General features: G+C 40.7%; 2 protein-coding genes across 3 annotated transcripts; one reads left to right on the forward strand and one right to left on the reverse strand.

The window, feature by feature from the left end:
- Window positions 1–272: 272 nt before the first annotated feature.
- Window positions 273–2,695, forward strand: LOC123067316 (WAT1-related protein At5g64700-like). The gene is made up of 3 exons (XM_044490165.1): window positions 273–490; window positions 954–1,016; window positions 1,855–2,695. The coding sequence occupies exons 1-3, from the start codon at window positions 273–275 to the stop codon at window positions 2,693–2,695; spliced, it is 1,122 nt and encodes a 373-aa protein (XP_044346100.1).
- A 5,060-nt stretch (window positions 2,696–7,755) lies between these two features.
- Window positions 7,756–13,629, reverse strand: LOC123064787 (uncharacterized). 2 transcript variants are annotated; one of them, XM_044488185.1, is made up of 12 exons: window positions 13,377–13,629; window positions 11,991–12,130; window positions 10,619–10,689; window positions 10,237–10,314; window positions 10,091–10,159; window positions 9,953–10,012; window positions 9,723–9,842; window positions 9,522–9,649; window positions 9,159–9,434; window positions 8,923–9,053; window positions 8,338–8,373; window positions 7,756–8,249 (listed from the first exon to the last, which is right to left on the reverse strand). In XM_044488185.1, the coding sequence occupies exons 1-12, from the start codon at window positions 13,458–13,460 to the stop codon at window positions 8,141–8,143; spliced, it is 1,302 nt and encodes a 433-aa protein (XP_044344120.1). In that variant the 5' UTR covers window positions 13,461–13,629; the 3' UTR covers window positions 7,756–8,140. The 2 variants fall into 2 exon arrangements, with proteins under 2 accessions (XP_044344120.1, XP_044344121.1); XM_044488186.1 differs by lacking the exon at window positions 9,723–9,842 and having other exon boundaries at window positions 7,761–8,249; window positions 13,377–13,627.
- Window positions 13,630–15,551: the final 1,922 nt, after the last annotated feature.

Genomic DNA, 15,551 nt, shown 5'->3' on the forward strand with positions numbered 1-15,551 from the left:
GTATCTGGATCAAATTTTGGAGCATTATGCGTGTATGGAAATATAGTGAATATTCGATGTAATCAACCACTACCTTTTCTTTTTTGCGGGAATCAACCATTATACCAACCACACACAACGCAAGCCAACCATCATGTTATTGCCTTGTTCGTTTCCTACATATTGCAAGTTTGCAACCTCACTACGTAGCTAGCTCTCTCCCATCCTCTCACTCTCTAGCATTGCGTTGCTCGTGTGTCCCAAGAAGTAAAGCTCGGCCCCTGGCTTTGAGAATGGCGGCGGCAGAGGGCAGCAAGGAGGAGACGAGGAGGAGGAAGGCAGAGCGGGTGGCGCTGCCGGCGGGCATGCTACTGGTGCAGGTGTTGACGGTGGTGACGATGCTGCTGTCCAAGGCGGCGCTCAACGGCGGCATGCAACCCCTGGTCCTCCTCGTCTACCGCAACCTCGTCGCTGCCGCCACCGTTGCCCCCCTTGCTGTCGTCTTTGAGAGGTATTGAGCCATGTGGTGCGCAATATCAGTTAGTTTTAAACCATTGTATCCACGTTCGGCGAAACACGTACATCATTCGTGAATGCATGCATGAAATGTCATTTGTTTTGCTTAGCTAGGTTGACTGACGGACAGCATGAATGCATAGGCATACACATGCCCCTACTTATAGCCGCCAGGTGTATGCTCATCGATCTGATCATTTGGGCACATGACAGTGCTAGACATGTCGCAACCGCCAGCTGTAGGCACGCTCGTCGATGATCGGATCATTCACATGACAACATCTGCAGCCACGTCTGGATTATGGAAGGAGTTTTTTTTCCTTTTAAGTACTGTTTTTTTAAAAGGACAGCGTATTTCCCTAGCATGCATGCATTTTTCCATTTGATTCTCTGCATTTGCATCATCTGTTCTTCTTTCATTAATATAGCTACCGCGCCACTGTCGTTGATTATTGCAGGGAAATATTGAAGAAAGTGAACATGGTTGTTTTGGGCTGGATCTTCATCAACTCTACTTTTGGGTTTGCATCCAACTATAGTATACTGCAGTCTGTGTTACATTTTGACGATTTTTGTTGTCCTTCCACTTGTCAAATTATCATAATGTGGTTATTAGTATATATTGAAGTAATGTGGTTATTAGTATCTAAATTTTACCACGATAACAATGTACGATTACTGTGCTAAATATGTATGATTGTCAGGTAAATATGTGTTAGGGATAGTAGCATTGATGTGAATGGCCAGGGTGAGTATTAAAATGTTACTCTAAATAAGTAAAAGATGACGTGAGGCTGTAAAACTACTACTCCTCCGTCCCATATTAATTGTTGCTTCAACGGATGTATTTAGCACTGAAATGAGACTGAGGGAGTATCATGGAAGTCCCACAATTGATCGAGAGTAGCGTTATGTAACCTGATAACCATGTTCTTTTCTTTTTGTTGTAACTAATTAATTTACTATCACCTCCATCGCAGCAAAATGGTTGTACAAGCATGTAGCCCGACAACTAAATGACTATAATTTTGCAATTACCAATGAAATATTATGAAACATGTCAACATGGGACTAAGTTTGCAAATCTCATCACAGTGTAGCAGCCATCAGTGAAACGTTTGGTTAATCGGTTTAACGGTTGGTGAAATAAGAGTTTTTGTAAGTTTTCAAAACCATTTTTTTCGTATTGTTATGTTTGCATGTCTACTCTCTTTATTTGCATGCATGTGTGAGAAAGTGGCACAAAAATAACAGACATCTAAATTACTTCAGGCTATTGTGTTGGGTTCTCAGTTATTTAATATGTATTCAGTACAGTCTTGCATCCAAAAAAATTTGAATTATGCGTGTATGATGCAGAGTTTTGCTGGCGACGGGGTTGTACTACTGCTCCCTACGGGCCACCAGCGCCGCCTATACCGTCAACTTCTTCAACCTCATCCCCGTTGTCACCTTCCTCATCGCCGTCGTGCTCCAGGCCGAGCGCATCTCCCTCGGCACCTGGCCCGGCAGGATGAAGCTGGTCGGCACGGCCGTTGGCGTCGCCGGCACCATGGTTGTCAGCCTCTGCAAGGGCACTCATCTCCCGCTGCCGCACCTCCGGCCGTCCTATGCCCACGCTCACGCCAGCCCGCCGGCACCGGCGTCGGTGGTCCACGGCGGCCACGACATGGCCGTCGGCACGCTGTTCATGTGTGGGAGCTGCGTGAGCTGCGCGCTCTGGTTCGTGGTGCAGGCCAGGGTTGCCAAGGTGTTCCCGTCCCGATACTGGTCCACCGCGCTCACGTGCGCGGCGGGCAGCCTGCAGTCAGCCGCGGCCGCCGGGGTGGCGGCCGTCCAAGCACCCGGCGAGGGCTGGGCGGCGGAGTGGAGACTGGGGTGGGACCTGCGCCTGGCCACGGTGGTGTACTCCGGGGTCTTCAACACGGGCGTCACGTTCGTGCTCGTGTCGTGGGCGGTGGCGCGCCGCGGGCTGGTGTACCCGCCCATGTTCAACTCCATGTCGCTCATTGCCACGACTGTGGTTGACGCCGGCTTGCTCGGCGCCGACCTCTACCTCGGCGGTATTCTCGGGGCGGGCCTCGTCGTCATGGGGCTCTACGCGTTCCTCTGGGGCAAAGGCAAGGAGCTCGCTGCCGCCAAGGCGGACAACGGCGAGCAGAAGCTGCAGCGTGTACACGCCGATCATGGCATTGCCTAGCGGTTTGACCTAGCATGCCAGAGCAGTCCATACGGGATTAATTGAACTGTTCAGTCCTAACTTGAAATTGTCCTTGACAAACACTACTACTCCCTCTATCCCAAAAATTTTCTTGTCTTAGATTTGTCTAAATACGGATGTATATAGTTACATTTTAGTGTTAAATACATCCGTATCTAGACAGATCTAAGACAAAAAATTTAAGACGGAGGGAGCACATGAGGACATTTTTTTTCTCTTTCCAAAACGGTATTGTGCTGACATTCGCTACTGCATGGCAAATTGAACGTTTTTCATGGCAATTCACATTGCCACGAGGATGGCAAATCTTCGCCAAGCACGACAAATCCTATGACTAAAAAAGAACTGCTAAAGAAAATTGCAATCCTCAGACAATATAAATTGCCATAAAAACCGTTTGATTCGCCATGCCCTCCAGCAAACATTTGCTACTATCAAGATCCTTTTTTTATACAAGATCCCTTCTTTGTTATTGATGGTCTAATAATGATTGTTATGATTAGCCAGTCCATGTGCACTTGTATGGACTGCTCTGGACATAGCAAGCCAGAGTATTGGGGCATTTGATAACATAGCAAGCCAGAGTAGTAGAATAAAGAAGGGATTAGTCAGTCACCGAACCTACTCGAAAAATGATAACATAGCAAGCCATGCTCTAATCCCTTCTTTATTCTACTACTCTGGCTTGCTAGGCCAAACCGCTATGAAATTATTTAGTCTCTTGGTTGAACCTTATGAAATGGAACTGGTTGAACTCCGTTTTGAATTTAGCTCAAAATATTATCATTTGTAGCAAGTACATGAGGATAGGAATTATATTTATAAATTATTGCCACATTCCGAAGAACTTATGACTTAAGCTTAGGGAAGACTTAAATCACCAATACTCAAATGCCCCAATAATGAGTTTTCCAAAGAGATGATTATTACAAATTTCTAAGAAAGACTTCCTCAACATGATAAAGAAGCGCTTGATAGTTCTTTTGGTTGTTGAAGTTATGTATAAAAGCATGTGGACAAAGTTACTAGGACATACATTTTCAGTTTATATGGATAAAACATTCATAGTCAGGCCTTAAGGTTCTCAATCTAGCCTTAATGCGCGAAACTATTCTAACATGCATGGTAAAATAATGTATAAATTTATACCGCAATGACAATGACTCATCCACAAGATGCTTAGCAAACTCCAAATTTGAACACTAAAAGAAAGGAACAGAGCTCTCAAATTTGAACAATAATATAAAGGAATAGAGCTCACCATCGTGGCCCCCACCGCGGCCGAATAATGAGGAAGCACATGTGGGGTCTATGACCGTGCACACATGCGTGGTAGACCGGAAAGTCACTTTTACCGGTGCCGGGATGTGCCGGTGAGATATCCACGGTTGACTTGCTTTGTGATCTGCGCACTGCGTTTGGTATTTTCTTGTATTCGGCTGCAAGTGGTTTGGTATTTTCCTGTTTTACTCTGACAGCCTTTATCTGACATGAATACTATTTGCATGTGTTTTGGTCATTGAAAGGTACTAGTGGGTCCTACAAAAGCGCATGTATGACACAGACACGGACACACCTCTCACCCTTAAATTCATGGATTTTAAATTATCTTGTGATAATTTCAATCATTCACACCTTTTGAACGAAAAGTTTGTTTTGGATAATTTATATATATTTCAAATCCTGGCGACAAGACATTTGATACATTTGGTTAGTTAACTAAAATATGTGAAAAACTATAAAACTATGAAATGAGGTATTTCAAATATGTGAAATCGATTGTTTCAATGAGTAAATTTGGTTAGTTAAAGTCTATGGAAGTTGTATTTTCCAAATATATGAAAAGTATTGCAGTTTTAAAAATAATTGTTTCACACATTTCAAGAAAGTAAATCTATTCATAGATTTCACTTGGTTCAAAAATCTAATTTCATAGATTTCAATTATTTCAAAGTAACATGTGTTTTGAATAAGTGAAACCAGTGTTTACAAATAAGTGAAATATTTATTTTAATGAGTGAAATCATATTTGAATCAGTGAAATAGTCAAAATCACATATTTCTCAAAACATGTGTTTTATTGTGTGAAAATTAATTCTTTCAAATTTAAAATTAGTGAAATTAGTGAAACAGACGATACCAGTGTTTAAATTTGTGAAATGGTTTATTTCAAATATGTGAAATTCAATGTTTCATGATGTGAAATTGATTCTTTCAAATATATGAAACATGTATTTCTCAAATATATGAAACACATTTCAGTATGTTTGTCAATTTGCTGAATCTTGTGTGTGAAAAATAGTGAAATATGTTGTTTAAAATATGTGAAATTGATTATTTCAAATATATGAAACTATTTTTTTAATGAATGAAATCTGGTCATTCCACTTATTCTTTCAAATATGAAACATGTATTTTTCAAATATATGAAACATATTTCGGTATGTTTGTCAATTTGCTTAATCTTTTGTTTGAAAAATAGTGAAATAGGTTGTTTAAAATATGTGAAATTGGTTATTTCAAATATACAAAACTAGTTTCTTTTAATGAGTGAAATCTAGTCATTACGCTATTTCTTTCAAATATATGAAAGATGTATTTTTCAAATATATGAAATATATGTCGGTATGTTTGTCAATTTGCTTAATCTGTGTGTGAAAAATAGTGAAATAGGTTGTTTAAAATATGTGAAATTAATCTCGTGAGTGAAATCTACTCTTGGAACAAGTGAATTGCTTTGTAATGATTATATTAAAATAAGTGAAATCAGTTTTCTAAAATAAGTTTTTTTTAATGAATGAAATCAGTTTTATGAAATGTACGAAGCCAGTTCTTTGAAATGGCTGAAACCTATGTGTTCAAATGTGTGATATTGATGTTTTCAAATCAGTTAAAATAGTGCAGAATTGATTATTAAAAATTTATTAAAATTTCTTTTCATAATATATGAAAGATCTTTCATTGTGTTTGTGATTTCCATATTCCAGTTTGTGACATGTTCGAAACCGTATAAATCACTTCTATGAACTAGTGAAACGTTTTTATGTTTTATGAAACTAATTTCAAATGTAATTGAAATATATATGAAAAAGATAGCTCAAATATATTCAAAATTGATCTTGTTTTGAAGGTCTTCACCCCACAAATTCAAATATATAAGAAGTTTCAGTAATAAACATTTGGTTCAAAAGATATGAATCATTAGAAATATGAGGATGAAAATAAAATGCATGTCCAGTGCATGGGGTGAGAGAATGCATGCATGCACCATTCTCTCCACTCCTCTCACTCTTCTCTGTAAAAGCTGACTATTTGTCTGACGCAAATACATGTATTCATGTATTACCATTCATCTATCTGATAAACAAAACAAGGGCACAAATCTCCAAAATGACACCAAGGGCGGATGCTTGACCGGTGGGTACCGGCTCCGGTAAAAAAACTTAGTCGCGTGGTAGACCCGGTGTCCCACGGCCGGGCGGGTGGAATGCAACTTTTGGATCAGACAGAATCCACCCGTTGCCATGGTCGATGGGACAAAACGACGGTGTTCATGAAGCAATGAAGATGCGATGGCACTGGATTGTCGATCCGTGTCTTTGCAACGCATGATGCCGGCCGCGGCGTCAGAATCTCTCCAAGCGACGGTGCCAGGACAGAGGGGAGGAGGTGCTGCTGGGAACAGTGAAGAGAGAGTTTTGATTGTGGAGCGGCAGTGAACGACTCGTTTTAATAGGCCGCTAACAAACCAACACTGACCGGATGGAAACCCGAAGGGTCTAATTTGAATAGGCTACACATACAAGTCAAATATAGATGACAGTTAGTGAAAACGTTTGGTCCATTTTGGTCAGCGGAGCATGTTATCACAGATCGACCATTTTTGTACCCATCTGTGATATGCATTTAGCGGAGCCAAATAAGCATTTTCACTAATGCCTCCCGAGTGGCCAGTTAGTGCTAATGCTCATTACTTACTGCTGTATCGTGTGATCACGGGATGGTCAGTGATGACAGGTTAGTGCTATTCAGATCTGTAGTAATGTTGAAGCGCTTCGGGCATATGGAGGAGATCGGGTCAACCAAAGAGTGAGGTCTTTTCCATAGATGGCCGGACTAGGAGGCGAAGAAGGTCTTTGGCATGGACAGCTTGACAGGTAACTTTTGGGATTGCCTGAATGTAAAACTTATTGAACAACCAATGTTTTTTTATTGTGATTGCATATGCTTACAACTGTTAAATGTATGTTTAAATTGTTATTGATCTCGGTACGCTGTCAAATGGAGGAGGCCAGAGCAGGGGCGGACATTTGATGCCTACGGTTGGAGTTGGACGACCTTCGCCACCATCAAACTGTTCACGAATACATCCAGATTTCCAGGCATGTTTGTCTGGCATCTCTCTGCATTCTGCAAGCGAACATCCCTTGGTCGACGGAAGCAACAAGAAGAATCAGCAGCTTAAGGCGTGACGAGCGCTGGATTTCACCCTGCATGCAACACAAAGGAGTTAGCTTGCGCACCGTTGCAGCTCTCCTTCTGATCGGTGGATCTTCAAGGCATGCACATGCTGACGGCTTTCGTGCCGTCGGAGAGGGCCTGCTTGGCAAACTCAATGGCTCTTGATGAACAGTAAAACTAAAAAAATTAGAAAAACTAAGAAAAATCTGCAATGCTTTGTGCTAAACTTTGACAAACGCTTTGTGTGTTTGCCAAAATTTGTGAAAAAATGACATTTGGAAAAAAAAACTCAATGCTACAAAAATGCTATTTTAGAAAGCATTTTGGAGTGCTGATATTGCTTTCTTTTTGGGCCATGACCTCCACGAATATCATTTCTGCTAAAATCTGTCAAGCACACAACATTTATCAAAGTTTGCCAAGATAAATTCAGAAATTATGATTTGTTTTGGATTTACTGTTCATCCTGAGCAGAAAAGGACTGCGATGCTGATGAAACCTCTTTGGACCCATGTTGAGCACAGCAGAATGGAGCTATCTTCTGCTGCTACTCAACTTGGCCCTCAAAAGAATCTGATTGCCAAGAGATGCAGGTCACCAACCTAGTCGTTGGGGTCAGACTTGTACGTTGTACCGATGTTTCTTACGACAACTGTTCATCACTGTGCCTAAAAATCACAACCACAGCTGCAAACAAACTTAGTACTGCCAAAAAATAAGACAGTCTCCCCAACGCGTGCCTTAACGGCCTTAGTACACGTGCATCGATCACTTTTTTTACCGGAAAAGGCATCTAGGTCCATCACATCAAGCGGCGTACGGTCGTAAGCTAGTATTTCAGGGTTCAGATTAGGGAAGTTACAAACACTTCATACTTGCTAGACATGATCAGCTTGTGCTTCAACTGGATCAGCAGCTTGAGGACAAGATAGGCGCACATGCATCGAGATGCACTTCATCAGGTTAGAATTGTTGCCGCTGCCGCTGATATATAATTTCTTCTTCCACATCTATTCCTTCCTCAAGCTCGTGCCATTTGGGATAGCACCAAAATGGCTTAGGCACGGGCCATCTGTCCAGATTAAACCATAAATAAGCTGCTAAAATAATATATATCTCTAGCAAGCAGTGTTAATGAACGCGTAGTAAATAAACAATACCTGTTTGGGCTATCATCATCGTCTCTAGCAACAGTCCTACAAACAGGCCGAAAACAGTTTTAATGTACAAGAACAAACACACGCGTGTGACGACAAGACCAAAACCACACAACATCAGTTCACGACTTCATATGTCTGAACAATAACAGGCGAAATGGTTCAACCGCAAAAGCAAGTTGGGACTTAAGAACTAGCATGAGTTCCAAATTAAAAGTAACCTGAAAATAACAACCAAAACCAACCCATATTTACCATTATAGTTCCAGCTTAGAGTGATGCCATGAGAGTATGAGACATACGATACGATACTTCCTTAAATCACAAATGTACGTACAATCAGACATGCTCAACTGTCGGCACAACCACAGGATCGGTCTTTATCATACCACTGTCGTATGTTATTTAACATATGCACAGCAGTTCTATTATATTCAAGCTTCTAATTAATGTGCTCAGTACAAAAAGATCAAAATGGTAACAAATGTGTCCTATCAAGGCTACTAAACTTCCTCAAGATTGAATATTATGCAGGCGCAAAGACACCTGCATACTGTACAAAAAAATACATAAATATAGAAAGCATACCCTTGTGCATCAAAATTCTTCAAGACTCCTAGAATTATATTCACTGGTATGTATGGAGCCTCTTCCAAGCCATAGAAGTTCATGCCAATAAAATTTCCATCAAAATCAATAAGAGGCCCTCCAATCCCAGCCTAGCACACACAGAAGTAACGAATAGGAAAAGACAGTATTTGTAAGCATAATTACTCATTCTGATGCAACTATTTATTTCCACCACATGAAAAGACACAGCGTACCTTGGTGATTTTACAGGTGGAAATCTTAAGCTCTTTGCAACCAAGCTTACTTGGTCTGTCAATCACGATCCCACTTGTGGCCATTAATTTGCCTGATTGGTAGACACGCCCTATAGCTACTACCTCCTTCTGAGGTTTAATTAGCATCTGGTTATCAATTTGTGCAGTCTGAGTACAGCAGAAATTCTTGATGTGGACTACGGCAATGTTATAATGTAGACTGTAATGTTGCAATGTCCCTCTGGTATGACGATTATCTGGAAGGCACACTACAATCTGCAATTAATGATATGGTAAGACTAAACCAGTGATATCATGAATAAGTAGAAGGGGCAATTAAACAACTATTAGCAGAGTAACAACCTTAAGGTTATCAGCAACCTTATTTTCGTTGTCAGAAGTTCTAACCAAACTTGCTGAGGTCAGAACTCTTGTGGTGGACCCATTGCAGTCTATGAATACGCCAGTGCAAGCAAAACACCTTGTTTTTCCTACAAGAGTATTTAGTGAAGAAATTGCAAAAAGAATATTGAAAGTAAACAAGCTTATAATGAATATAATTACCACTGAATGAAGCCAATGCAACAACACTTTCAGACATATTTGAAGCAACATTTCTTTCGAATTTACTCCAGATATCTAAACTAAATTTCTCTTCAAAATTGTTAAGCAAACGCATGCCCACTAGCAAAAGCAATAAAGATTCAGTAGTGGAGGGGAGCTGGAGAGACCAGTCAGATGACAGATGTTCCAACAGAAAAGAGTAAATATCAAAAGGACACGAATAAACTCACCATTCTGCCAAACTGGGAGGGGATAACCATTGGACCTCAGCTCCTTTTTTGTAGGAATGCCTAAATTTTGCAACATAGTTAAGTGATTGATGACCCCATGTATAATGATGGTCAGGAAAACTGCAAGCAACAACTCACCAAAATAAGGATAACTCGGCCGCCCAGAACATAAAGACTTCCGCTCTAATAATAATCCATCCATGAGTCCTGGTGCCACAGGGGTGAAACAATTAATGACTGTGAACAATGATCAATAATTATTATAACATTAGAAGTGACCCAACCTGGTTGACATTCTGGATCACAGAGAGTACATATGGAAGGTTTCTTATCCTTAAGTTTCTCTCCCTTCCTTGAGCTGTCTAAAATGGAGAAGATTGAAGAAGGGAAATAAGCAGAATTTAGAACACTGAAAAGCAGTATGAAGGACAGGAGTATATTCTAATATTCATACACTACACTGGAGTACTTAGAATGAACTAATTAATTAGCATATCATATGCTGTATGTTATTAGCATGATAATAGGTGCAACCATAAAACTAAGTACGTACCCAGATTCTACAAATGATTGTTGAAAATTAACATTGGTGGTGACTCTAGCGAGGAATTGCCTGGTGATGTGATGATTGCGCACAATTTAGCAATCTTAAGGTGTTTTTCTCACCTTCTGAATCAGGCTTATAAGGTCTGGGAAATGTTTCAATTTTACTACCAGGTCCTTTCTTATTTGTAGCCCTGCAGCAGAATGCAATAAACTCATCGGAATAATAGAGAAATCCACAAAAAATAAAACATGGATGATATCTATGCATGGATACCAAACAACAATACAAATTTCAATGTTTATAAGGGACAAATCAGGAAAATTGTTGATTAGGGTCAGATTGCGCTAAACAATACAATGGGGAAACCCTAAAACCTAAATATTTATTGTGTTTGATTATTGTATAAACGAAAATATTTATTAAATATGAGTAGCCTAATATAGTGGAAAACTTTTCCCATGCATGTTGTGGTGAGCGACAACAAAAAACAATAAAATGGCGATAATATTATACCAAACCTACCAGGGAACCGTCACTACCTTATCATTTAAACAAGTATTAATAGCTTAAACATAGTCTGACATTCAGCATGACATCATGACAATTGAGTACAGGGCAACTGCGAGACATCATGACAAGACAGGTGGTATGGATTGTCAAGGTCACACTGCAGCTTATCCAGCTCCAGATGTCACAAACAACTAATTTGTAATCAATGGAGATGTTATCAAATGCAGATCACCTACCAGATGCAAGTATTACAAAAACATCAAAACAACGCATTTCAGAAACTCTGACATTCAGCATGAATGGTAGTACCACCAAACCTCGGCTACTGATGAGCGGAACTATTCTTATGTACTTAGTTCATTCATTTTGTATGCCTACTGAATATGTGGTCAGCTTCCTGGAAATTCCAGGTTGAATAATAAATTCACAAGAAGCGGAATAGATGGCCTGTGGTCGTCCAGGAAATGTTTCAGTTAGACTAGTTGTTTGCCGCTATCCAGAATAGAATGTGCGCTCAGTCAAATTTATTTGCAAATGAGGCCATGTGTTAAGTGCATGGCACTAATTTCTCTGCTAAATAGTTCTCATTCGCTCGGTATTACAGTAATTGAGCATGTTAGACTCCTCACTACATACCAAGTTGTGATCATCCTTTAACTGTTCTTAGCCTTGTACAATGCTGCAGTAACTTAAACAATGTGATTTCATTTTCTATGTAAAATGGCTGCACATTCTTTTAGAATGCATGAATTGTTAACACAATGTTTCGTCAACAAATTTTCCAACAATGCGAGAGATTTATATAATGTGTGTTGTAAGCTGCAGTATGATGTCATAAGAAGCCACTATTGTATTAAGTGCACTCTTGATTAAGCTTTCCACCATTATTTATTTTCCTAAGCATGTGTGACCCATGTGCACAAAAACTAATAAGTGAGTAGGACAAGAGTAGAAAAGCAATCAGAGTGAGTATGGACATACATCCACTGAATTGTTTTCCTGAACTGTGACAGGAGCTCAAGAATTTTAATCCTTGGTAGGAATGGAGTCTCTTTCTCAGCATAAAAGTTCATCCCGATGAAGTCCCCATTAAAATCAACAAGGGGCCCTCCAACTCCAGTCTAGGAAAAGAATAAAGTGACAGTGAGCCAAGCACAAACATTTAGCAATGCTGAACAAAGTTTGTATAATTGAAAAAAGGGATAAGTATATTTTTCGTCCTCAAACTCTGGCGATAGTATAGAAATCATCCCTCAACTCTGAAACCACTAAAACTCAATCCTCAACTATTTAGACCGGATACTTTTCGTCCCTCACGATGCTTAAAGTGGTTTTGGTATGACGTAGACCCGTTTTTGACTAAAATCGTCCACCTGGCCTGGTTTTGACCTGCATGTAATCTGACCTATGTTATTTATGCAAAATTGGGTTTGCTCGGAGCATTTCAGTCGCATGTTTGTCCAGTTTGGTAACAGCAAATTGTATGCTAACTAGATGGTTTAAGTTCCATACCATTTTACAAACTGAATGGGATTCATAGCAGATTGTACACATGATTTTAGACAATTGTGTAAACTGAATGCATTGCCGATTGTTCACTTGTTAATAGATGATTGGACAGAGTACTGACCGAACAGATTGCATGACAAACATAGTCTGACAACCACAAACATAGTACTGATTAGTCTTACAAGCAAACCACAAGGGAATTCTCAAAGTCTGACAAAGTAAGTGAGAAATACTACAAGCAACCACAAACATGAATTCTGACATAACCACAAACATGAGTACAAGTACACTAGTCCAGTAGTTTTGCTGGGACTTTCTTTGCTCTTTTATTTCCTCCAACTTGAAAACTTGCAGCACCAGATGCAACATTGACCGTAAATGATCAACTAGACTGCACATTTACTGTCACATTTGAACTTGAAGCAGACATCCAAAATATTACTGCACATTTACTGTCACATTTGAACTTGAAGCAGACATCCAAAATATTACTGCACATTTACTGTAAATGATGAACTAGACTGCACATTTACGGTCATACTTTCAGTCAAAACTAGGCCACGTGGACGATTTTAGTCACAACCGGGTACACGTCGTACCAAAACCACTTTAAGCATCGCGAGGGACGAAAAGTATCCGGTTTAAATAGTAGAGGGACTGAGTTTGAGTGGTTTCGGAGTTGAGGTACGATTTCTATACCATCGATAGAGTTCGAGGACGAAAAATATACTTATCCCTTGAAAAAAAGGAGTATTTTTGCCCCCCCCCCCCCCAACCTCAAAAAAGTCCAGTACATATCATGACACAGTTATTTATTTATTTTCGCTATGTATAGAAAGTGAGAAATTAACACCGCACCATAGTAATTTCACATGTGGAGATGGAAAGCTCCTCCCGGTAAGCTCCTTTTGGATTGTCAGTTAACATCCCAGCTGTGGCCATTAATTTTCCTGAGTTGAAGCAACGCCCTATGGCAACTACTTTACTGTGAGACTCAAATTGCCGCTGATGATCTAGACATGTTACTTGAAGAGAGTGGCAGCAAGCGATATTGATAACCACAACATTGTATTTCAAATCGTAGGATTCCAACCATCCCAGTTCAAGTGTGTTATCCTGCATTGTACTTCAATCTGCATCAAAAAAGCAAGGCAACAAGTATATAGCCTGGTTAGCAGAATGATTAACATGACATTAAATAAGCAAGCAATAGTGTACAAAAAGAAAGTTTTTTTTAGGGTACTACAAAAAGAAAGTTGGCAGTACCAACCGTCATATCGTGAAGGATCTTGGTGTCATCATCAATAGATCTAACCAAACTTAATGAAGTCAGACAACTTGTAAAAGTAGGCTTGTTTACGATAATTATGCCGGTGCATGCAAAAAACACCGTCTTTTCTGCACAAGATGGTATTTCCAAAATCTCAATCATGAAGTACTATAACAAATAAACATAGATAAAATTTTGCCAAGCTAGTGTTTATAATCACCATCAGCAAATGAAGCAATCGATACAACAGTGCCTGCTAAGTTCGAGGCGACTTCTTCACTGAGTTCCGTCCAGACACCTTGACCAGAATCGCTTGAGCTGCCAAATTCCTCTTCGAAAGGATTGTCCGGATGCGAATTTCCTAGTTAGGGAAGCATCATCATGTTCATGTCATACAACAGAGTTCTGATCGTAAGTTGCAGAAGAAGGAACAAGCAGCAAGACTGAAAACCAGACAAGCAGTGGCTCACCTCGCCAAGCTGTCCAAACTTTTTGTATCTTGGTCTGGCTTCTCGTGCAAACCCCTTCTCGCTTCATATTTCCAGCCTGGAGCGGAAAGAACTAAATAAGACAGCTAGTCACTTTTTTAGGATCAATGCAGAGTTTTGATTACAATCAAAGCAGAGTTTTGGTTACAATCATCCAACAGAGTAAATAAAGGAAATAAATTGAGAAATACTGTTGGCTCTAGCGAACGTGGATCAACAAATCATTTAGCCGCAAGGAAATCAATTGATCCTAAGTAAAAAAGAGGGGAGGGGGTTCAGCTAATCATTGGATAAAAGAAGCTCATACCGCAAAATCCAATGCCCAGAACTCGCGGCCGGATGGAGACAGCTCGGAGAACCGCGATGGCGGCGGCGGCGCGCGCGGGGGTGGAGAGTGGAAGCGTCAGCCCTAGGGCACGCGGCAGTGGGTCCGGTCGATGTGTCAGGGATGGAGGGCTTGCGAGAGGAGGAAAACAAAGAACTGACGGTTTGGAGAGGATGATCAATTTTCACCAAAGGGCATCGTAGATAGGCCCCGTTTGGTAACAAAGTTTTTTCTAAGTATTTACTACAGTTTTTTAAAATACCACAGTTTTAATTCCTGAGAGCTGTTTGGCTATTAGAGAAAACAGGGGGTATTAAAACTAAGTATATCAAAAACCACAGTTTTTTCTCTGTCTAAAAAAAGAACCCTCGACCTCTCTTTTTAAAACTGAGCACGCGAAAGAAACGCTGCATCGCTCGTCTCCTTCCTGCCTTTAAGCCATGGCCAGCATGCAAAGGAGAGATCAACACGAGTATGCTGATCTTCGTCCCCCTGCCTCTGCACGGCCGCATTGCTCCCGTTCCTGCTGCCCAGTGCCAGCCGAGAGGCACGAAAGGCCATTATAAACGGAGAGCGAAATTGTCTTGTTGCCCTGTGGGAAGTTGGCCGGCACGCTGCCCATGGTTAGCACAAGGGATCCAATCCAATACAACAGGGAAAGCTTGCAGCAGGTTATGGACAGGACAAATGCCATCTTCAATCTAGTTGAGGACAAGCCTGAGTCCACGCGGAGCCGCTGGCAGATCCGTGTCGTGTTCCACTGCCTCTTTCTAGCTTTGTGCATGGCAGTTCAGTGCATGCGGCTGCTTGTTATGCATGGCCGTTCAGTCATGCGGCTAGCTAGCTAGCACCGGCGGGGCGCATTGCAACTGCTCAATACAGCTAGCTAGCTAGCTAATTTACGTTGTTGCATATAATCGCTTGCCAAACAGGTCACTGTATTCTGAATA

This window comes from Triticum aestivum, chromosome 3B, assembly GCF_018294505.1.
Source record: "Triticum aestivum cultivar Chinese Spring chromosome 3B, IWGSC CS RefSeq v2.1, whole genome shotgun sequence".
NCBI lineage: Eukaryota > Viridiplantae > Streptophyta > Magnoliopsida > Poales > Poaceae > Triticum > Triticum aestivum.